Genomic DNA, 24,078 nt, shown 5'->3' on the forward strand with positions numbered 1-24,078 from the left:
CCCCAGTCGCCATTTTTCGAGGCGCGGAATTTCGGCGCTCTCGTGTCGGCGTAAACAAAGTCACTACAAGGTTAATCCCTGTGACTGCGGCCTATTTGCTTTCCACGTTTGTATACACACGCCGTGCAGACATTTGTACTGGCTCGTCTAACGTTGTTGCACTACCCACATACTCGTCTGTATGTGTTAATGGGTAAAGCAAGCATCGCCTGCACAGCGCCGTGCTTCCGAACTGGTAAACAATATAGCACTGAGATGTTAATGAGCTTGTTGCAATAGACAGCTGAGAAATACTGCAATGAATTGAAGCCTCTTTATTATTTTGAACTTGGTAGTGCACGCACACACACACACACACTCTATAACGAGAACACGCAATGACGCGAATTTGGGTCGCGATAATTTTGTCGCTCGTGAAACAACAGTGATTTTATACCACGTTCCAATAGTGCAAGTTGGTTGTAAATTTGCAGCCAAGTAAACGTTTTATGTCATGAAAACAAACAAATATGGGATTGCAATGGCCGGAGTCTGGCGCCTGGCAAGAATTTGGAACGGTGGCAAGATGGGATTGTATATATCGACAAAGCAATGCGACGGATCCCGCGTTTGGCGCAGTTAAACTGGTTAGACGGTGTTTCACGCGACGACGTATTTCTTACAACAAGCTAACAAGGGAACTTTTGCCGGAACGGCAATAGAATGGCCAAAGACGCCTTCTCCAGTCTGTCGCTTCGTTTCACAGTGTGGAGCACAGTTCTACATTTGGGCCGCCGGCAGCCACTGCCTTTTGCCGCCGCGATTGATCGCGACGCGATCTTCTGATTCTCCTGCTCAACACACCTCGTGTGAGAGCTCGGCACGTTCGTTGGAAATTGCTCGCTTCTGATCGACGCAAAATCTTTAGTTGTTGAGCATTCGCACAACGCGAGGGCAGTAGTGTCGACGAATATGCATCACACTGCATTCATTCTGGCAACAGTCTCCCGAGATGCCCCGCCGTATGCGTGCGTGCTCCACTTCGAAACTTGGTAATTCTCCAACTGCTTTTCTGCACGGAAAAAATGCATTTTATTAACCACTGGCCTGTTTCCTGTTATAATTTGAGTGCCAGGTTCTAAATAGGGCTGCACTGCAGAGTTATTTAACAGAAGTCTTCTCCCACGATTCCCACGAAATGGTGTTACCGCAGGGCGAGACAGTTAGCCGGGCATTTAGCAAACATCAGAACGCCATTGCGCGATAATACCGGCGTATTGACAACGAATACAACTTCTCGGTGACGCTTTGCATCGGCTTACGGCCTCCGCGATTGTTTTGTGAATACAGGCGATGACGTTACCTGATAATTCGCCTTGTCAACGGCTCGCTCAAGCGCTGCTCGATCATTATGGAATCCATGGAGTCGACAGACCTCCGTGAGCGACTGCGCATGATCCTTCGGATTGCTGCAAAAAAAGACCTCGTTTTTGAATTGCACACTTGCAAAATGCCATGCGGTATACGTTACAAATACCAACTACGCCGGGTCCAATTTCAGTGGTTTACAAAACACCGAATCGACTTAAAATCAGGCGCAAACGTCAATCCGTGTGCAAGAAAGAACCAGGCATGTTTGACATAGCACACGAGGCGAGGTGTCGGCAAGCAATACTTTGGTTATTTGCACAGAGTTAACGGGTCAACTGTCTTCGCACCTGACACTTGACAATGTGCACCAAATTGCCAGTACTGCGTCAGCAATGCGATTAACCTGTATTGCATCTCGGTTGCATTGGAGGCAGAAATTTTATACAATGCTTTTTGCATATACCGGCTTACGTATGACATAAATGTAATCGTTCTTACCTTTACGGTAGTAATTATTGTATTTCCTTATGAGCATCCTCTCACGGCTGTTCGGCCGATGACCGCACACTTTCGTGAAAAGGTCCATTAAGTTGCCTCCACAAGCTCCAGTGAACCTCCCGGAGCAGATTGATACAAGGGCGAGAAGGACGAGAATTGCCAATGCAAGCTTCATGTTGTGTTTCGAGACGTGGTGGTCGACGTTGTTTCAATGACTCGTTTGGCGCGCGCTGATGTTCTTCGCCTTCAGACTGGCTGTTGCGAAGCATGCAGCAATGGCACTCCAATTCAGTCTAAGTTCGTGAATCTATTAGCGTTTATTCGTAAGGAAGAAATAAACACACTGCGGTTAGTCAACAGCAAACATAACTCAATGCACACCGTTGCACACTTATATGTTACACAAGCCGCGGGCGCGTTTTTCTCTTAGCTCGAACATTACAAGAGCCGCCTAGACCTTATCGTAAAAATCAACAATAACAATACAAGTGCCTGTCCCTCCCGCCACGCTCCTTGCAATGCTTTCAATGGAATCCAGCGGCACCCGCGGCTGTGCTTGGACACCGGCCGGCCGAACCCGCTGTGCGTTTACGCGTCATTTCACTAAAAACCCGCCAGATCTTGTGGCGCAAACGATTACCGCAATACGCAACAGAGCACTGGCCTATGGGGGTCATAAGTCGCTGCGCTTTGTTTATTGATCTACAAGCTGACGGTCCTTTTTCGTTGCATTACGCGGACCACTAATTGTCGGCGTTAATATTGGCCGTGCAATTGGCTGTAAACAAATCTTGTCCCGGGTTCACCCTGCGTCGAAACGCACGTGACTCACTCACTGCATCTTGTCGGTCAACAATGCACCAACAGATGGATTAACTCTCCACCAGGCGTTGGTGTGCAAACAACAACAGTGCTAACTTGGAATTTTTCGTGGCGCTCAGCCCTGTTAATCAGTAACTTGGTGGTTATTAACAAGCTGCGCTCTATGACCTTCCTTTACAAGGTCGAGCAATGCAGTCTTTACGCAAGCCGCTACCACTCACACGAAGCTGAGCAAACTCGACAACTTACCTCTCGCTTGGCTTCTGCCTTCCGCGGCGTTGTCTCGAGCCCGCGAGGCTTATATACCAGTGCGATTATGACGTTGCTACTTTTTCTCTGTGCTTGAAATCACGCGTCGTCCCACAACATTGCCGTTCGCGGAAAGATTTTCTTAGTTTCTGTACCAAAGGCTCGGGGTTAAAACACGAGCAGAATGATTAGCTGTAAAAAACGCTTGATGAAATTAGTGGAATTTTTAAAAACAATGTTTCTACAATCATATTGGCACATGTTAAGTACAGTCGTATTGGTTACAGCATTTTGCATGGGTGCCGCCTATTAGCTGCCAGTGCGCATAACAAGTTTTGGGTAAAGCTTACCCCACTTCGGATTTACATAATTTTTTTACTTGGCCCGAGGTTAGTCATGTAGGTGACTCTACCTCCACAGCTAGGTTTGCTTGTTTACGCCATGTTTTGCCAATCAGCTGACGGCGTTCGGACGTATACGCGTCACCCAACATCGCACATTTACTTCCAAGACTTAGGCGCTGACGTACCGCAACCTGTCCCAGTCTGACCTTGCCTGGCCTGGACTGCAGGGTCATGATGTTAACCCGCGACCCTAGGTGCACAGGCGGTCGCATCGACGCTGCATGAGGTAAACAGGGGATATCAACTTGTCCTTTCCGCATCCATGTAGCGGCCAAATATAGAAAGCCATTTGGTGGCGCATTCGGACGGGAGCTTGTTTGTTTTGGAAGCGTGTATTGTTTTAGACGTTGTTGTTTGGCTCTGCGGAGGGCATTGTGCGCCGCTGCGGCCGTGTCATAAACCCCAAGCCGCGTTGGATCGGATTTCGCCAAGAACAACAGCGCGGAACGCTTATCGGGTTATTGTTCGTCGATTAAGAAACCCACTAATCAGCACCGATGTCCCTCATCCGGTCGATAAGATGTCGCGGGTGCGAACTACACTCACCGATGCTCTTTTCTGCAGCAAGGCATTGACCAAACCCTCGTCTAAAGTTGCGAACATTCCCCCTCGCTGCATGAACTCACAAACTCTGAGTCATAATTCCGCCGGCACATGAATGCTAATCCGCCACTCGAGAAGGAGTTGTCGGCGCTGAAGGCCAAAACCACAAGGTATTCTTCATTTTTGTATCTCCAATGCAACGACGCAACGACACTGCTTGGGCAGCGGGACCTTGCGTCAATCGACTGCGGATTTTTGCACTCGTCGCAAAACCCAAATGACTTTTGTGCCAGCAAGTTTGCGGCCGAACTTACAACGAAACACACATTTTGGTCGGTTTCTCGGAAACAAGAATGTGTTGTTTTCATTGCACAATTGTTCAGTTCAATTGTGTATAGGAAAGTTGTCCAACAACAAAGAACGTCACCCTAAAAATAGTCTTCTTTCTCCCTACAGAACACTGGCTCAATTAGCTATTTTATATATCTATTCTTGGAATCATGTTTTTATGGGAGAAACAATTCGCTAAATGTTGTTTTGGCGTTGGTGCATTTTTATAGCATGAGAACATACATAATATTAAAATGGGCGGTTTTGTGCAGACAACAACTCTATTAGCTATCCAGTACAACCTTGACTGCCCCCATGCACTTTCACGCGATACAAACAACTTCATGCATCCCAAAATGCCAAGCTATCGAACTTGTTTACCTGTTACGTCACAATGCATAGCGTTCAACTGAGATCGTGACGCGGCCTGTTTATCACGTGACCAACGCGTGACGTCACAGACCTGCGCGGTCGGCGAGTACGCCGCGTCTAAACAAACTCACCACGTCGATGTGGGCTTCCACTGTTGTCCGTTGATGAATGGTTCTCATTAGCGTTTGTCCGCGAAAAATCTATTTTTCGCCTTATTGTGGCTGCTTGGAAATGATGTGATCTTCTCGGGGTCGATGGTTACATTCCGAGGTGACGAGGTATTTCGACTATTCGAGTCGGTTTTCATTCGTTGCGCCGAAGCCTTGGGGGTTGGTTGTTGTTCAGCGCGTGCCGGGGTGCGGGGTCCCAAACCTCCCATGACGTTCTCAGCGACAACAAGCGCAAGTATTTGGGTGTTTTGGAGCCGATTATCAGGTTCGCACGCAAAAACACAATCTCCGAATGTCAGCAAGATTTATAACGCTGTTTTCTAGGCGAAAGCACCACAGGTTCCAGAAAACAAAGTTTCGCGCGTGTGTTTAAACATGTGTTGTATTTCAACGTTCATTCACAAAACAACAACAAACAAACTAGTATAAGCGACATATAATGTTTCACGCATGATATTTTGCCATAATTGAAACTGTCACCAAAATTTTTTTGCAAGCCTACTTTCTGAAGTTTCAGTAGCCACTAAGAGAAATGCAAATTCCCCCACAGTTCATGCGGGGTTTCGAATCCTGACCTCAAACAATAGTCCCTGAAGTGTCGTAAATGTATTGTAACCACTCTGGGAAAGTTTCTCGGGAAATTTGCACCGTGACATACTGCCACGTGGGTGTGGAAGAGGGCGCGTTAGTTTTGCAAACCCTTTCTTGCCCTCGTCCGATAACTTTGTGTGTTAAATGTCCGTTCAAACAAAGTACCTCGAAATTGTTCTTGTCCGGTAAAACTAATGGCCATATAGTTCTCGTCAAGCAACACAATTCCTTTCATGTCAAACTGTTTTCATTGCAGTGGCCGCTTATTGTTATAATCCGAAGCAGAGGTCACAAGGTGCACGCAAAATGTTATCACACCGGCGGTCTGACCTTGAGTTGGCCTGCATAAGCGGATAACTATCGGGATGACGCTTCCTTCATCTGCGGAATTGTCGCTTCTTAGATTGTTAGCGTCCGACATCCGTCGAGCGTATTTTCGGACGTAACGCTTATTTTTTGCTTGCGAGGCAACGCCAAAAACTCTCGTTCTCGTTGATTGCAGGCTGTCACCTTGCTGGTTGCCCGACCGCTGGACAGGTGAGCCGCCTTTGGAATTACAATTCATCGAAGATAATCGCCACCGTGGCGCTTTATAGAGCCTTTGTGCGGCCTTTGCATTTCAATTTGTCCGGAGCCTGCAATTAAACGCCCAGAGCAGAAAGTTCGGTCTCGTTTGGAGGCGAGCTTAGCACCTGTGCAGAAAAAGGAGGCACAGGCATTCGCGTGCGGCCGCCATATGTGCGCTTGTTGTCCTGAGCTAGAGAGAGACGAATTCCGAGTCTCTGAGTCAGAGACCGGTCGCGTGCTACACTGCAATCACCTTGAGAGCTGCGAAGCCGCACTCTGCAAACTTGGAAACGGCATCGTGAGCCGGCCGGCAACTTCCAAATCCTTACGTTGGGCCGACGTTACTTCGCTCGAGCGTAGTAGTTGAATGACTCATCCAGAGTCAAATGATCCTATTTTCGGACTGGGTGTCTTTACTTATGCTACACGGGTCATGTTTGTTTGGTTAAATCTTGCTTAAACACGGCGGCGACTTTGCGAGAAATTTAAGCCCGGCGGCGACAAATATTCACACCGTTTTCTCACCCGCCCAACGCATGGGTTTTCGACAACATTTCAATGCATTTTTGTTAAGACGCTTGCGCAAATAGATGCAAAAAAGAGATAAATTTTTGATTTTGTATTTTGATGGTCACAGGATTTGTTTTAACAAAGTCGTGTTTAATACCCCAGACAAAAAAGAGATGGAATTGCTGGTTTTATAGTGGGCGTAAAGAAATGCAACCAGTTTTAAAAGAAATTCTACCGTTATGTTTGTAAATCGCCGATTCATATTGAACAAACCTTTAAAATGTTTGACTTGATGTTTATCGCGCCTTCTTCGTTAGGGCTGCAAACTTATATAATAGCAATGATGTTGCAAATATGTACGATCTGCGCCTAATTATTCCTACATGTTAGCAAATTAACTAAGAAATAGTCGTCTTTCTTTGTTATTCGAGTATCTGTACAAACCCCTTACGTTTTCTATATGCTCAATGCTACATGGCCAACGGCAATACCCAACATATTTTCGTCGTATGTCTTAGATATGTGATTTGGTGACAAGTATCGCGCAAATGGCGAAGTTGATGGAGGAACAGATAAGTTCATTCTCGTATCAAACTTGAACTTTCAACAAGCATCAAAACTTTACCACCACCCCATACATTATGATAAATCAGGCGCAACAACCAAGCTCCCAAAGCAGCTGCAGACTGGGACCACCTAGTCGCATCCTCTTCAAACCCCACTGCGCCATACAAATAGATTTAAGAAATTGCCACCTTTCCTGTAGTAAAGTGTTTGTGAAAACAGACGTGGCGAAGTATTCTTTATGCTTCCTTACTCTCCGTCAAAACCTTTGAATCTCTGTGCAAAGATAAGCCCGCGGCGCGACGAGGTATGCCATTATGTCGTCTTCCAATTGCTCCCAGACTGTTGTCCTGTTGTGCGGTGGGTTACCTGAAACAGGAAGGACAGCTGTTCCTGGTAGACAACAATGGCAACAACGCCTTGATATCGCAACTTGTTTTGAGCACGGTTTGCAAAAGCGGGTGTGTCTGCAGATTAGTTGGTTCCCGCAATGAGATTGTTCTCAATTGGGCCTTGTGCGAACCTCTTAACTTAATTATCCCCAGGGTTTGCGCTCCGAAAAAGGGCTGTAACACTGTTGGCCACATGCAGAAGCCTAAACATGGGCGAGATTAGGCTGTTTTTACCGATAACAAGCAAAATCAAGTGTGGGTTTCCGATGTTGATAGGCCGGGGTGCTTGAAACCGAGTAAAACTTACAGAGATGCGACCGGGCACCGTGCATTGGTTGCCACGGTATCAGATAAGAATGCGCCAGGCGGAAGCCGCAACCATCCCTAATGCAAAAACTCGCCGCGTATGTTTAGCGAGAAATCCCTATCGCATTTAACCACTTTATAGGCACATTAACATGCATGCAATGACGTGTGTAGATGACTTAGAGCCTACTCAAATACAAAGTGTGTTCAAATTACTCGACTCTGTCAGATTAAGCTTGGTTGGTGGTTGCTGCCCTCACGCCGCGTTTACGCAATGTCACGGCTCTGTTTTCAAAACATCGCGTGTGGCAACCTGCAAGCGCGCGCGCATGACTGTCAACGGCCCGCTGCAGCAACAACAGATGCATTCACCTCAGACTGTATGACGCGCTTCTGGCCTCGTCGTCTGTCAGCAAATGCAGAATAACTCAGACGACATACTGACCCCCAATAGCCAGTTTGCCTTTGTTTACCAACGCCACGCCTCCGCGAAACGACGGGGAATGTTGAGCTCGAATCCAACTCTTTGATCTTCCTCCGCGTTTCCAGCATGCGTTTCGGGCACCCGGGGATTACAGGGGCGGGGACGAAGCCGAGCGTGAAAGTCTTTAGTTGAAATCCCCACTTCTCTTCGCCTAATCTGCTTAATTGGCGCGCTGGGGCCGCTCTATGGCACAGAGGGCTCTTCTGTGTCCCAGCACTGTGTTTTGCGCTGCCAAAAACCCCGTGACAAGATAACTCCCGTTGAAACTTTGCTTGACCCCCCCTGCGGTGTTGACAGAAGTCGAAACGAACACATTCAAGTGGTTGCTGTCAGACAGTAGAAATATTTTTGTTGGGATTCGTTACAGTGAAACACAAAAGAACACTGAGCATTCTTATCGCTTGCACAGTGTTGGTGCTACACACAAGGTCAGATGAAAAAAGATTACTCTTCGATAAGTTCAAAGAGAGTAGGAAATCATCCCATGTGTTCTTGGCACAAAATTGTTTCTAGGATCGAGCTGGGAAAAGGTAAAGTAACCGACTGTGAACTCCAACAGGTTCGCCGGTTTGATCGACTGCCGAGACAGATAAGCGACACAACGATGGGCTTAACGTCACAACACCGGCACCGCTTATATTTGTAAACGCCGCAAGATCGCTTTCGCGCATGCTTGGGGGAGCTTTATCGGCATGCGGTTAGCTTTACGTAACCCGAATTTCAGCAGCGGCCTTGATGTGGCTTCATACTTATAATAAAGCACTGTCACGTTGCGTGACCAGGATGTATATTTTCGTCTCATTGTCTCTCCATGACGATGATAGGGCTCCTTTTTATTGCGATCTAATTCGATTGTTATCCTCGAATAGCCAATAAGACGCACACCCAACGGAAGCGGCAAACGTTTCGTTAGCGGCCTGGCTGATTGGACGTTACAGGCGGCAGCCTTGCAATCAACCAGACTGGGCGACGGGTGTTGGCTGTATTCATTCCGCTAATTTTGGATGCCGCTTTACGCCTTCGCAGAAAATTCCCTGTAAAGCCACGTAACCGAATACCGACACAACACGCTTAGTTTTTCTGTCTCGTTTAGGTGCAGCATTGGTAAGCACCAAATAGAGAACGTACCAGCACCGTACATGATTGGGAGCAACGAGCAGAAAAGACGGTGCTGCCTCCAATCTGCAAACAAGGGGGGGACGTAAACCGATCGTTTGACAGTTCAGTGGCCGCTTAAAACTAACAAATTGACTTACGTGTTTGACAGTCCGAGGTCGAAGGGCCAGACGCGTGCTCTGTGTGTTTGCTGTGCATCGTGTGTTGTGGAGCTATCGGCATGCGAAACATTTTTACCACGTTTCTGCAATCTCTCCATGTACCCCTGGAAAAACTACGTGCGTGGTCGTTTTATATTTTTGATGCTGGATTTTTGATGCCTAACTGGACCGACTGCACAACGATCGTTTTTTTTTCAATTTTTCATCGGTGATACGTGTATCGTATGGACATCATAATATATTTGGATTTGAAAGATCCAAAAATAGTTTACACAGATCCCGACCACAAAACCAAGTCACTTTTGGCAAAGAATTAACACAAAGACCAAAAAATTATGCGAATTTTCTATTGAAACGCATTGTTATAACAATCAGATTTGACGAAAATATTTGAACAGTTTCACATTTCCAGGGTATTGGATTTCACACAAACGACGATTCTGTTCAGTGAGCCCAAAATGAAACATAAGTGCAAAGTGGGTCATTCACCATGAGCATTTCAACCCTGAAAATCAACGCGTTATATTGCCTGCACACTTCGTTGCAGACAAGTGTTGGGTTTTTCCCATGAAACTGCCTGTTGGTCCACCCAGGTGGCCAAAACCGAGGTGAAATTTGACCTAAATTGAAACACAAGTTGCATCATTCATAGAGTTTTGTTTTCTGGTCTGCTTTGTATCAAGATTTTGACGATTGTGATGGGTCAATATTTGTCAACCTTCTGAGTTCGAAGAGAAACTGTGGGTATATCCCTGAAAAAGACCAACGACTTTTCGATTTTTTTTTTTTTTTTTTTTCTTTTTTTTTTTACCACACCGCGCGTCCGAGTTACATTCTGTTTGAGGTTAGAGCGACACCAGTCGGTGACTGCTGGGAAACACTGTATTGGGGTTGGTTGCTCGCGACCCCCACCTAACGTGAGCATGATGTGGGCGCGTTTCGCAAGATAAATACCACACTTGACAGCGAAAGAAGAAATGAAAAATTTAAATTTGTCATAAAAACGGAAGTATCAATTTTGGTAAGCAGAGTACCACCGTCAGTTTCTGCCTTATTCGAATTAATGAAAATGACGATGTCAATTTTACATGGGGACATGTACATGGTATTTCTGATTTTTCAAACAAAAATCACTCTTCGTTGTTCTGAGAGTAAATTTAGTTTGTGATTTTTTTGTCAAGACTTTGCCCACATACTTGTTGACGATTCTGAGTTTGTAATTTACAAGCGCAAGGTGTCGCTAATGCATTTACTATCTTGGTTATTAAATACAGAACATGGCAGTTATAGGGTTGAGAGTTAACAAATCACCCAAGCCACATACCCTTAGGGGAGTTTTGTCAATGATGAGTCAAGTGTACGACGCCTTAGGTCTCATTCAGCCTTTTCGTCTGTCCATGCGGCGCCCTTTACAGGGTCTGTGTAACTTAAGTTTAGGATGAGATAAGATGCAGTAGTGCACTAGGAAGAGTAAATTAGACAAATGCCTCTGTTGGAACACCTGCACCTGCTCGTTAATTAAGGCCACCGTTAGGGTTTACTTCTTTACAATTACATTGCTTTGGGGATACTAGTAATTTAGTGTATATGGTGCAGTGTGCTATACCTTCGATTTGTTGACTGGGTTGGTCATGCCAGTATTCCATTAGTACGCGGCAAAAGCCGAGTCACTCCCGATGCACGTAAGATTTGTCTCCTAGAGGCAGCATGACTTGTGTTGCTTTGTGTTTGTTCTGTCGTTTTATTAATTATAAATAATTACGTGATTATTATTTGGGGGTTGGAATGTAACGGACAGAACATGGTATGATTTCTGTGGGTTTGCTTGGCGCATTTATGCGAGTAAACTTGTCTCGTGTTTGTGTAGTGCGAGCTTGTAAAGTTTGTAAGTGTATCGTTTGCAATCTGGTTTATGTTAGGTTATTGGCCGATATAAGTTTATTTCATTTGAATAAGGTGGAGTCGTGTAGGCATTTAGCTTGGAATCGTTAATGTTCTAGTTTATTTATCTGTTTGCTGTGGAACTGTATTGGAATTTGAACGCATGCCAAAATACACGGCAATTGAGGATCTGTATCCTATACACGGCCAGTAAACAGCATGATGGTCATAGGAATTATAAAGTGTATTTTTTTAGAATGGCAGTGAATGTGAGTATGTCAGTGGTGAGATTTCAGACGTGATTTTACGTGGATGTTCGCAGTGAACATTTCGACGAAGTCTTTTTTACTGACTTACTTTAATGAACTAAATTTTGATATTACTGCGATGTACAGATTGAGAATAACTTGATTGTATAGTTACCATACGTAAAACGATGGATTGTCGTCCAAAAAAATCCTTGCTTTGCAAGCCCGAGTAAGTCACACATAAAAATAAACGCCTATTGGTATATTTCTGTTTATTTCAGTTATCTGTAAGACTTCTGTTTATTTCAGTTATCTGTAAACACATAGTATGTAAACACATATTCCGGCAACTGTCCTCCGTGATGCCCCGTCGTATGCGTGCGTGCTCCATTTCGAAACTTAATTCTTCAACTGCCTTTCTGCATGAAAAAAAAGCATTTTCTTTACCACCAACATGTTTCCTGTAATAATTTGTGTGTCAGATTCCAAATAGCGCTGCACTGCAGAGTTATTTAACAGAATTCTCTTGCCACGATTCCCACGAAATGGTGTTACCGCAGGGCGAAACATATAGCAAACATCAGAACCCCATTTCTCGATAATACCTGCGTATTGACAACGAATACAACTTCTCAGTGACGCTTTGCATCGGCTTACGGCCTCCGCGATTGTTTTGTACATAGAGGCGATGACGTTACCTGATAATTCGCCTTGCCAACGGCTCGCTCAAGCGCTGCTGCTCGATCATCGCAGAATCCATGGAGTCGACAGACCTCCGTGAGCGACTGCTCATGGCCCTTCTGAATACTGCAAAAAATACCTTGTTTTTGATTTTTGGCACTTGCAAAATGCCATGCGGTATATGTTACAAATTGCAATTTCAGTGGTTTACAAAACACCCAATCGAATCAGGCGTAAACATCAATCCGTGTGCAAGAAAGAACCAGGCATGTTTGAATAGTACATGAGGCGAGAAGCAGTACTTTAAGTATTTGCACAGAGTTAACGGATCAACTGCGTATCCGCTGATGTTTGACAATGTGCACCAAATTGCCAGTACTGTGTCAGCAATGCAATTAACCTGCATTGCATCTCGGTTTCATTGGAGGCAGAAATTTTATACAACGCTTTTTGCATATACCGGCTCACGTATGACATAAATGTAATCGTTCTTACCTCTACAGAAGTAATTCGGGTATTTCTTTAGAAGCCTCGTCAAACGACGGTTCGGCCGTTGGGCGCACACTCTTGCCAAAACGTCAATCAAGTTGCTTTCGGAATCTCCATTGAACCTCCCGGAGCAGATTGATACAAGGGCGAGAAGGACGAGAATTGCCAATGCAAGCTTCATGTTGTGTTTCGAGACGTGGTGGTCGACGTTGTTTCAAGGACTCGTTTGGCGCGCGCTGATGTTCTTCGCCTTCAGACTGGCTGTTGCGAAGCATGCAGCAATGGCACTCCAATTCGGTCTAAGTTCGTAAATCTATTAGAGGTAATTCGTAAGGAAGAAATAAACACACTGTAGTTAGTCAACAGCAAACATAACTCAATGCACACCGTTGCACACTTATATGTTACACAAGCCGTGGACGCATATTTTTCTTAGCTCAAATATTACAAGAGCTGCCTAGACCTTATGGTAAAAATTAGCGATATACGCTGCGTTTACGCGTCATTTCACTTAAACCCGCCAGACCTTGTGGCGCAAACGAAAAACGCAATACGCAACAAAGCACTGGCCTATGGGGGTCATAAGTCGCTGCGCTGTGTTTATTGATCTACAAGCTGAAGCTCCTTTTTCGTTGCATTGCGCGGACCACTAATTGTCGGCGTTAATAAATTGGCTGTGAACAAATTTTGTTCCGGGTTCACCCTGCGTCGAAACGCACGTGACTCACTCACTGCATCTTGCCGGTCAACAATGCACCAACAGATGGATTAACTCTCCACCAGGCGTTGACGTGCAAACAACAACAGTGCTAACTTGGAATTTTTCGTTGCGTTCTGCACTGTTAATCAGTAACTTGGTGGTTATGAACAAGCTGCGCTCTATGACCTTCCTTTTCCAAGTCGAGCAATGCAGTCTTTACACAAACAGCTACCACTTACACGAAGCTGAGCAAACTCGACAACTTACCTCTCGCTTGGCTTCTGCCTTCCGCGGCGTTGTCCTCGAGCCCGCCTAGCTTTTGTACGACCGTGATTGTGACGTTGCCTGTTTTTCTCCGTGCACGAAATAGCGTTTTCCCACAACATTGGCGTTCGCGAAAAGATTTGCAAATTCTACGCCAAAGTTTCGGTATTAAAGAACAAACAGAATGATTAGCTGTAAAAAACGCTAGATGAAACTAAGTGGGAAAGTTTTGTTTAAACAAATTTATTGTTTTGATTGAGCAAGATACTCCAGACGACCAATGTTTCCGCAATCATATTGGCACATGTTAAGACCTGTCGTATTAGTAATAGCATTTAGAATTGATGGGTGCAGCCTATTAGCTGCCAGTGCGCATGACAAGTTTTGGACTTCAGGGTCATGATGTTAACTCGCGACCCTAGGTGCACAGGCGGTCGCATCGACGCTGCATGAGGTAAACAGGGGATATCAACTTTCCTTTTCGCATCGGCCAAACTTAAAAGGCCATTTGGTGGCGCTCGGATTTCACCAAGATCAACAGCGCGGAACGGCTTGCAATCAACTAGACTGGGCGACGGGTGTTGGCTGTACTCATTCCGCTAATTTTGGATGCCGCTTCACGCCTTCGCAGAAATTTCCAGTGAAGCCACGTAACCGAATACGAACACAACACGCGTGGTTTTGCTGTCTGATCTTGTGGCAACATTCGCATGCAGCAACTTGCATACAATGCTGCAGCATTGGCAAGCACTGAAGAACGTATCAGTGCCGTACATGTTTGAAAGCAACGACCATACAAACAGTGTTGCCTCCAATCTGCAGATAAGCGAAGCAGCAAATTCCCAGTAAAACCACGTAACTGAATACCAACACAACACGCGTGGTTTTGCTGTCTGATCTTGTGGCAACATTCGCATTCAGCAACTTGCACGCAATGCTGCAGCATTGGAAAGCACTCTATGAATGCAACACATTTTGACAAGCGTTCTTTTGCAAACTAATTCTGAGAGAGAGCGAAGGTTACAAAATTTCGTCATGTCAATGGCGTTGGAGCGTCGTAAGGCCTTACGTATTTAATTTCCAAGCGAATTCCGCAAAAAAATGTGATATCCAGAAAAAAGCCAAAAACTTTTCGGTGCATTTATATTGCATTTTGTTCAAGGAAAATGCGACACAAGTAGTGTTTGTTGGGAACCACTTTGTTTGGGCTGGTTGCTCGCGACCGCCACCTAACGTGAGTATGTTGTGGGCGCCTGTCGCATGCGAAATGCTGCTTTTCAAGTAAAAATTAAAAGCGCATACAAGCAAAAACAGAAATTAAAATTTACTTTTGTGAAATTGTAATAAAGAGAGAAATACAAATTTGGGATAGTATTGCGGTAACGTCGGTTTGTGCCTTAATCAAATGGAAGAAACTGACGATGTTATTTTACCAGGGAAAATAGATATTTCTTTTATTTTTCAAATAAAAATTAGTTGTTTTAGGGCGTAAATTTATTTCGTGATGTCGAAAAACTGCCTCCAATCAATGGACGGTTCTGTGAAATAAACCTGGCCCAAAGATTTTCTGATTGTTTTTTCCTTCTTCTAGTTTGAAATTATTTATTATGATTTAATCAAGATTTTGCCCAAAAATACTTGATATTGACAACAATATCAGTTTGAAACATTCTGATTCTAAAGTTGTATTTACGTGCGCAAGATGTTGCCAATGCATCTAATAACTTCAACGTCTTTGCTTCTGTTATGATTTCACGACAATATTGAAAGTGTTGTGGTTTTTATCGCATTGCTGTATTTGTTTGTATATTGCATACCCGAACCCGGCCGGATATTGACCAATTTTCAATACCCGGACCCGGCCGGATAATACCTTTAATTTTACCGGATAGTTGGGTAAGCATTTTTGTCCAAATAACGGACAAACATTTCGCAAATTACTCGTTTTTGGGACCCAGTCTGTGATACTCGCCGACTTCCGATTTTTCTGTTGTTTGTTATTGAGGTTTTTTGCGAAGTGTTATGCCATATTAATAAACACCCACGTTTATTTGTTCCTCTCATAATAAGCTTAACTTAACATTGCATTCTGTTTGGCAATCAAACATTTTTGCCCTACCGATAAAATACACGAATCGGTGGTAACAAACTGCCGGATCCAAGTTATCCGACCGGATTTAATCGATAACTATCCGGATCCGGCCGGGCCGGGCCGGGCCGGGCCGGGCCGGATGATTTAGAACTGGGAACATCTTAATTACCAATACGACAGGTCTTAACATGTGCCAATATGATTATGGAAACATTGGTCGTCCGGAGTATTTTGCTCAATCAAAACAATAAATTTGTTTAAAAAAAATTTCCCAGCGTTTTTTACAGCAAATCATTTTGCTCGTTTATTGACCCCGAAACTTTGGCGTAAAAGTTAGAAATCTTTTCGCGAACGGCATTGCTGTGGGACAGCGCGTGATTTCGTGCACGGAGAAAAACTGGCAGCGTCATAATCACGTTAGTACAAAAGCTAGGCGGGCTGGGGACAACGCGGCGGAAGGCAGAAGCCAAGCGAGAGGTAAGTTGTCGAGTTTGCTCAGCTTCGTGTACGTGGTGGCTGTTTGTGTAAAGACTGCATTGCTCGACCTTGTGAAGGAAGGAAGGTCATACAGAGCAGCTTGTTCATAACCAAGTTACTGATTAACAGGGCTGAGCGCCACGAAAAATTCCAAGATTGCACTGTTGTTGTTTACAGGCCAACACCTGGCGGAGAGTTAATCCAACAGTAGGCACATTGTTGACCGGCAAGATGCAGTGAGTGAGTCACGTGCGTTTTGACTCAGGATGAACCCGGGACAAAAATTGTTTACAGCCAATATAAACGCCGGTAATTAGTGGTCCGCGTAATGCAACGTAAAAGGACCGTCAGCTTGTAGATCAATAAACAAAGCGCGACAACTTATGACACCCATATAGGCCAGCGTATTGCGGTCATCGTTTGTGCCACAAGATCTGGCGGGTTTTTGGTGAAATGACGCATAAACGCAACGCATATCGTTAATTTTTTACGATAAGGTCTAGGCGGCCATTGTAATATTCAAGTGGAGAGAAAAATGCCATCACGGCTTGTGTAACATATAAGTGTGCAACGATGTGCATTGAGTTATGTTTGCTGTTGACTAACCGCAGTGTGTTTATTTTCTTCCTTACGAATTAACGCTAATAGATTCACGAACTTAGACCGAATTGGAGTGCCATTGCTGCATGCTTCGCAACAGCCAGTCTGAAGGCGAAGAACATTAGCGCGCGCCAAACGAGTTCTTGAAACAACGTCGACCACCACGTATCGAAACACAACATGAAGCTTGCATTGGCAATTCTCGTCCTCGCCCTTGTATCAATATCATTCTGCTCCAGGAGGTTCAATGTATGCGAAGGCAACAGGATGGACCTTTTGATGAGAGTGTGCGGTCATCGGATGTTCGGGTGTGAGAGGATGCATTCAAGGGATTACCAGAATTACTTCCGTACAACTAATTACTTTTGTAATGGTAGGAACGACTACATTTATGTCATACGTAAGCCGGTATATGCAAAAAGCATTGTATAAAATTTTTGCCTCCAATGCAATCGACATGTGATACAGGTTAATCGCATTGCTGACGCAGTACTGGCAATTTGGTGCACATTGTCAAGTGTCAGGTGCGAAGACAGTGACCCGTTAACGGGGCAAATACTCAAACTATTGTTTGCCGATGCCCCGCCTCGTGTGCTATGTCAAACATGCCTGGTTCTTTCTTGCACACGGATTGACGTTTGCGCCTGATTTTAAGTCGATTCGGTGTTTTGCAAACCACTGAAATTGGACCTAGCGTGGTTGGTATTTGTAACGTATACCGCATGGCATTTTGCAAGTACGCAATTCAAAAACGAGGTCTTTTTTGCAGCAATCAGAAGGAACATGTGCAGTCGCTCACGAAGATCTGTCGACTCCATGGATTCCGCAATGATGGAGAAGCGCTTGAGCGAGTCGTCAACAAGGCGAGCTATCAGTTAACGTCATCGCCTGTATTCACAAAACAATCGTAGAGGCCGTAAGCCGATGCAAAGAGTCACCGAGAAGTTGTATTTGTTGTCAATATGCCGATATTATCGCGCAATGGGGTTCTGATGTTTGCTATATGCCCGGCTAACTGTCTCGCTCTGCGGTAACACTATTTCGTGGGAATCATGGCAAGAGAATTCTGTTGAATAACTCTCCAGTGCAACCCTATTAATCTGGCATGCAAATTATAGCAGGAAACAGACAAGTTTCCAAATGAAGTTCGAACTCATACAATTGTTCATCTCGGAGGAATGTTGCCGGAATGAATGCAGTGTGTTGCATATTCGTCGACACTACTGCCCTCGCATTGTGGGAATGCTCTGCAACTAAAGATTTTGCGTCTATCAGAAGCGGTCTAATAGGCGTTTATTTTTATGTGTGACTTATTGGGGCTTGCACAACAAGGAGATTTTTGGACAAAAATCCATTGTTTTATGTATGGCAACTATAGAATCAAGTAATTCTCAATCTGTACAACACAGTAATATCAAAAGTTAGTTCATTAAGTAAGCCAGTAAAAAAAAAAATTCGTCAAAAGGATCACTGCGAACATCCACGTAAAATTACGACTGAAATCTCAACACTGACTCACATTCACTGCCATTCCAAAAAAATACACTTTATAATTCCTATTAACACCATGCTGTTTACTAACCGTCTATAGGCCAGTTATTTCCCTAAAGCAAACTTTCCACTGACTCAAACCCGCATTATCCAACCTTGGACCGTTCCGCTTCCGCCCATCGGACTCAATTGGATCGGTTTCCTAGGAAAAAAATCTTGAAGGGCCGTAAACATAGAAATGTAGCCACGCGAAATAAACAAATATACCGATTTCGTTTCTTGTGCGCGACGGACAACGATGATGGGCCGTTCTTAACAATCTTATCAATACAATGGCACACGATTCCTGAAAAACTTACAGAAAGGCAGTTATACTAGCAGCTCAGTGGATGTTTTTTTATTCAGAAAAGTATATTTCGCTTGTGATAAAGTGCGCGATCGACAGCCTGGTACATTCGTTTCAACACATTCAGACTAGTTTTACTATATACTGCTATTTTTGCTGCCAGGCATAGGCAGAAGAAAGATTTTGATAAATTAGTTTTACTTTTCTGCAAGAGCCAAAAATATTCTGACGCAGAAAAAAATTGTCGACATGAGTGCAATACATTTTGACAAGCGTTTAGTTTGCAAGGCAATTTACAAGCGCAAGGTGTCGCTAATACATCTAATAACTTATTACGTTATTGCTTCTGTCATGATTTCATGACAATATTAAAAGTCTTGTGATATTTAACGCATTGTCGAATTTGTTTGTGTATTGACTCATGTGTGAATAATCCATGCATTTTTGAAGGTCAGCTGAAAAGTAGAAAATGATGTAGTTAGAAATCTAGAAGGGCTTGTAACAAAAAGTGGGCAAAAGGATGTCTTTACCACTGTGAAGCGCACTATATGCCAAACGGATCTGCTTGGTAATCGATAGTGCAAAAGGCATAAACACCAATGCAATATATGTGCAAAGAAGCCATATTATTGGAAAACTGCAGACAGGGTGTGTACATTTTGACCTGTAAGGTCTCATCAATGCAGCTGTTGAGTGGCACTGTGCTAGCGTTTACACTAGCAGGCACACTGATCTCCACTTTGTGGTACCTTTCGGTCAACGTCGAACTGCAAGGTACCCTATACTGAGTGCCGAACACTGTGCCTGCTAGTGTAAAAGCTTGCACAGTGCCAGTATCAACAGCTGCATGGTATTTCTATGAAAAATGCTATGGTATTTCTATGAAAATAAATTTCGGTGGTGTAGAATGTACACCGTGTAGACCTCTGTCACAATGGAAAGGGCATGTCACAAAGCAAACCAGTAATCCATTGGGATCAATTTTTCGGTTGTGAATGGTCTAGACCCCACTAAAACTACCCCAAACACCCTAACATTCGCCATGACAACAGCACATATATGTATGTTCATTCAACCCCAAAAAGAGCCCCCTATCATAACTGGTTTACCCTGTGGCGTGGGTTTTGCTACCTTTTTGTTAGCGCTCGTCGGTCTCCTCAGGCATCGTTTGCCATTGTGTTGATGAGATTGTTTGAACGACCCATCATGCTTGTCCGCCGCGCACAAAAAAACGAAATCGGTAGTTGTTTATTTCGCGTGGCTACATTTCCATGTTTACGGCTCTGCTTGATATTCTTCCGAGAAAACCAATCCAATTGGGCCAGATGGGCGGAGGCGGAACGGTCCAAGGTTGGATAATGGGGGTTTGAGTGGAAAGTTTGCTTTAGGGAAATAACTGGCCTATAGACGGTCAGTAAACAGCATGGTGGTCATAGGAATTATAAAGTGTATTTTTTTAGAATGGCAGTGAATGTGAGTATGTCAGTGGTTAGATCTCAGACGTGATTTTACGTGGATGTTAGCAGTGATCCTTTTGACGAAGTCTTTTTTACTAACTTACTTAATGAACCAACTTTTGATATCACTGCGATGTACAGATTTAGAATTACTTGATTCTATAGTTGCCATAAATAAAAGAATGAATGAAAAAAATTAAAGAAGAAAACGCATATTAGTCCGCTTCTGATAGACGCAAATTCTTTAGTTGGAGAGCATTCTCACAATGCGAGGGCAGTAGTGTCGACGAATATGCAACACACTGCATTCATTCCGGCAACAGTCTTCCGTGATGCCCCGTCGTATGCGTGCGTGCTCCACTTCGAAACTTGGTAATTCTCCAACTGCCTTTCTACATGGAAAAAAAACATTTTCTTACCACTGACATATTTCCTAAATAGTTTGTGAGCCAGATTCCAAACAGGGCTTCACTGCAGAGTTATTCAACATAATTTCCACGATTTCCAAGAAATGGTGTTACCGCAGGGCGAGACAGTTAGTCGGGCATATAGCAAACTCCAGAACCCCGTTGCGCGATAATACCTGGGTATTGACAACGAACTTCTCGGTGACTCTTTGCATAGGCTTACGGCCTCTACGATTGTTTTGTACATACAGGCGATGACGTTACCTGATAGCTCGTCTTGTCGACAGCTCGCTCAAGCGCTTCTGCTCGATCATTACGGAATTCATGGAGTCGACAGACCTCCGTGAGCGACTGCGCATGATCCTTCTGATTGCTGCAAAAAAAGACCTCGTTTTTGAATTGCGCACTTGCAACATGCAATGCGGTATACGTTACAAATACCAACTACGCCGTGTCCAATTTCAGTGGTTTACAAAACACCGACTCAACTTAAAATCAGACGCAAACGTCAATCCGTGTGCAAGAAAGAACCAGGCGTGTTTGACATAGCACACGAGGCGGGGCATCGAAAAACAATAATTTGGGTATTTGCACAGAGTTAAGGGGTCAATTTTCTCTGCACCTGACACTTGACAATGTGCACCAAATTGCCAGTAATGCGTTAGCAATGCGATTAACCTGTATTGCAGCTCGGTTGCATTGGAGGCACAAATTTTGCACAATGCTTTTTGCATATATCGGCTTACGTATGATATAAATGTAATCGTCCTTACATTTACGGTAGTAATTCTGGTACTTCCTTGAACTCATGCTCTCACGGCCATTCGGCCGATGACCGCACACTTTCGTGAAAAGGTCCATTAAGTTGCCTCCGCAAGCTCCAGTGAACCTCCCGGAGCAGATTGATACAAGGGCGAGAAGGACGAGAATTGCCAATGCAAGCTTCATGTTGTGTTTCGAAACGTGGTGGTCGACGTTGTTTTAAAGGCTCGTTTGGCGCGCGCTGATGTTCTTCACTTTCAAACTGGCGCTGTTGCGAAGCATGCAGCAATGGCACTCCAATTCAGTCTAAGTTCGTAAATCTATTAGAGGTAATTCGTAACGAAGAAATAAACACACTGTAGTTAGTCAACAGCAAACATAACTCAATGCACACCGTTGCACACTTATATAAAGCACAAATCGTGGTCGCATTTTTCTCTTAGCTCAAATATTACAAGAGCCGCCTAGACCTTATCGTAAAATTTAACGATTCGCGTCATTTCACTAAAACCCCGCCAGATCTTGTGGCGCAAACGATAACCACAATACGCAACAAAGAACTGGCCTATGGGGGTCATAAGTCGCTACGCTGTGTTTATTGTTCTACAAGCTGACGGTCTTTTTCGTTGCATTGCGCAGACCACTAATTGCCGGCGTTAATATTGGCCGTGCAATTGGCTGTGAACAAACTTTGTCCCGGTTTCACTCTGTGCCGCAACGCACGTGACTCACTGCATTTTGCCGGTCAACAATGCACCTACTGGTGGATTAACTCTCCTCCAGGTGTTGGCGGGCAAACAACAACAGTGCTAACTTGGAATTTTTCGCGGCGCTCGGCCCTGTTAATCAGTAACGTAGTGGCTATGAACAAGCTGCGCTCTATGACCTTCCTTTACAAGGTCGAGCAATGCAGTCTTTATACAAACCTCTGCCACTTACACGAAGCTGAGCAAACTCGACAACTTACCTCTCGCTTGGCTTCTGCCTTCCGTGGCGTTGTCCCCGAGCCCGCATAGCTTTTATACTAACGTGATTATGACGTTCCTACTTTTTCCCTGTGCACGAAATCACGCGTTGTCCCACAACATTGCCGTTGGCGGAAAGATTTGTAACTTCTGTGCCAAACTTTCGGGGGTTCAAGAACAAGCAGAATGATTTGCTGTATAGTCTGCACATTAAAACGTATCTTTTATTAACCGACGTTTGCTGTATAGTCTGCACATTAAAACGTATCTTTTATTAACCGACGTTTGCTGTATAGTCTGCACATTAAAACGTATCTTTTATTAACCGACGTTTGCTGTATAGTCTGCACATTAAAACGTATCTTTTATTAACCGACGTTTGCTGTATAGTCTGCACATTAAAACGTATCTTTTATTAACCGACGTTTCGCCTGCTATCCAGCAAGGCTTCCTCGGGGTAATGGTACTTGTACAACACACAACCAACAACATCAAGAAAATCTACCAACACGAAAGAACAACGCTAACACCGCTTGTGAAATCAAGTGATGTTATTAAAAGGGCGGGAAACAACAGTTACAGCAAGTTGTTTTAAGCACCGGGAAATACACGCACTGTTCCTTATCGTTAGTACAGTGCTTGTTCTTGTGGATATGGAGCGCTTCTACGAAAAGGCGCTTGGTATGATCCACCTCCCTTTCCAGAACCTTAGCCTTGTCGAACGATGACCTTCTAAGGCAACATGCTTGGCCAACGCTATCTTACTTGCATCTTTTGATGCAACGTCGCGGCGGTTCCCTAATCTCCGTTGAGATTGCCAATGTGGTAGTAATGGAGACGATTAAAAATAAGGCGCTTGCAACATTTGCACATTCAAACTAGTTTACTATTCTGCAATATAATATTAGAGCCAAAACTATTCTGACGCAGAAAAAAATTGTCTATATGAATGCAACAAATTTTGACAAGCGTTTGTTTTGCAAACCAATTTCTGAATATAAGAGAGCAGAGGTTACAAAATGGTTCGTCATTTCAATGTAGTTGGGGCGTCGCAATTTTCCTTGAAGGCCTTATGTGTTTAATTTCCAAGCGAATTCCTTCCCTGTGTAATATCTTTAAACAAGGCCAATAACTCCCGTATTACATTTTGTTTAAGATGAGTGCGACACCATACTTGGTGATCGTTGGGAACCACTGTATTAGGGCTGTTTGCTCGGTACCGCCACCTAACGTGCGTATGTTGTGGGTGCGTGTCGCATGGTAAATACCATATTTAAAACCAATTGCAAACAAAAAATTCAAATGCAAGAATCTGACGATGTCAATTTGCTGGGGGAAATTTACTTTCTGTTTTTCACAAATTAAAATCACACTTCGTTGTATTGGGCGTAAATTTACCTTGTCATGTCGAAAACGTGCCTCCACTCAATGGACGGTTCTGTAAATAAACCTGCCCCAAGATTTTCTGATTGTTCTGTTCTTCTGCATGTTTTTAACTAATTATTATCGTTTTATCAGGACTTTGCCCATACTTAATGTTATTAACAATTTAATTTCCAAAATTTGAGTTGAATTTACAAGCGCAAGGTGTCGCTAATGCATCTAATAACTTATTACGTCATTGCTTCTGTTAAGATTTTATGACAATATTAAAAGTCTTGTGATATTTAACGCATTGTCGAATTTGTTTGTATATTGACTCATGTGTGAATAATCCATGCATTTTGAAAGGTCAGCTGAAAAGTAGGAAATGATGTAATTAGAAACCTAGAAGGGCTTGTAACCAAAA

The 24,078-nt window shown here is 44.0% G+C and overlaps 4 protein-coding genes across 7 annotated transcripts; 1 reads left to right on the forward strand and 3 right to left on the reverse strand.

Annotated features, from left to right (window-relative positions):
- Positions 1 to 291: 291 nt before the first annotated feature.
- Positions 292 to 3,005, reverse strand: LOC145911658 (uncharacterized). 2 transcript variants are annotated; one of them, XM_082999064.1, is made up of 4 exons: positions 2,920 to 3,005; positions 1,849 to 2,155; positions 1,343 to 1,448; positions 292 to 1,051 (listed from the first exon to the last, which is right to left on the reverse strand). In XM_082999064.1, the coding sequence occupies exons 2-4, from the start codon at positions 2,021 to 2,023 to the stop codon at positions 904 to 906; spliced, it is 429 nt and encodes a 142-aa protein (XP_082855190.1). In that variant the 5' UTR covers positions 2,024 to 2,155; positions 2,920 to 3,005; the 3' UTR covers positions 292 to 903. The 2 variants fall into 2 exon arrangements, with proteins under 2 accessions (XP_082855190.1, XP_082855191.1); XM_082999065.1 differs by having other exon boundaries at positions 1,849 to 2,141; positions 2,920 to 2,966.
- Positions 3,006 to 11,817: 8,812 nt separating this feature from the next.
- On the reverse strand, positions 11,818 to 13,061 carry LOC145912276 (uncharacterized). Its single transcript, XM_082999699.1, has 3 exons — positions 12,735 to 13,061; positions 12,257 to 12,365; positions 11,818 to 11,977 (listed from the first exon to the last, which is right to left on the reverse strand). The coding sequence occupies exons 1-3, from the start codon at positions 12,907 to 12,909 to the stop codon at positions 11,836 to 11,838; spliced, it is 426 nt and encodes a 141-aa protein (XP_082855825.1). The 5' UTR covers positions 12,910 to 13,061; the 3' UTR covers positions 11,818 to 11,835.
- A 3,182-nt stretch (positions 13,062 to 16,243) lies between these two features.
- On the forward strand, positions 16,244 to 18,174 carry LOC145912248 (uncharacterized). Of its 2 annotated transcripts, XM_082999662.1 has the most exons (4): positions 16,244 to 16,261; positions 16,439 to 16,570; positions 16,924 to 17,234; positions 17,631 to 18,174. In XM_082999662.1, exons 3-4 carry the CDS (start codon positions 17,042 to 17,044, stop codon positions 17,738 to 17,740), a joined length of 303 nt encoding a protein of 100 aa, XP_082855788.1. In that variant the 5' UTR covers positions 16,244 to 16,261; positions 16,439 to 16,570; positions 16,924 to 17,041; the 3' UTR covers positions 17,741 to 18,174. The 2 variants fall into 2 exon arrangements, with proteins under 2 accessions (XP_082855788.1, XP_082855787.1); XM_082999661.1 differs by lacking the exons at positions 16,244 to 16,261; positions 16,439 to 16,570 and having other exon boundaries at positions 16,914 to 17,234.
- A 1,899-nt stretch (positions 18,175 to 20,073) lies between these two features.
- Positions 20,074 to 21,645, reverse strand: LOC145912257 (uncharacterized). 2 transcript variants are annotated; one of them, XM_082999672.1, is made up of 3 exons: positions 21,336 to 21,645; positions 20,827 to 20,935; positions 20,074 to 20,543 (listed from the first exon to the last, which is right to left on the reverse strand). In XM_082999672.1, exons 1-3 carry the CDS (start codon positions 21,508 to 21,510, stop codon positions 20,417 to 20,419), a joined length of 411 nt encoding a protein of 136 aa, XP_082855798.1. In that variant the 5' UTR covers positions 21,511 to 21,645; the 3' UTR covers positions 20,074 to 20,416. The 2 variants fall into 2 exon arrangements, with proteins under 2 accessions (XP_082855798.1, XP_082855797.1); XM_082999671.1 differs by having other exon boundaries at positions 20,074 to 20,547.
- Between the last annotated feature and the right edge of the window lie 2,433 nt (positions 21,646 to 24,078).

The sequence above is a fragment of the Ascidia mentula genome, chromosome 8 (genome assembly GCF_947561715.1).
Source record: "Ascidia mentula chromosome 8, kaAscMent1.1, whole genome shotgun sequence".
In the NCBI taxonomy this organism is placed as follows: Eukaryota; Metazoa; Chordata; class Ascidiacea; order Phlebobranchia; family Ascidiidae; genus Ascidia; species Ascidia mentula.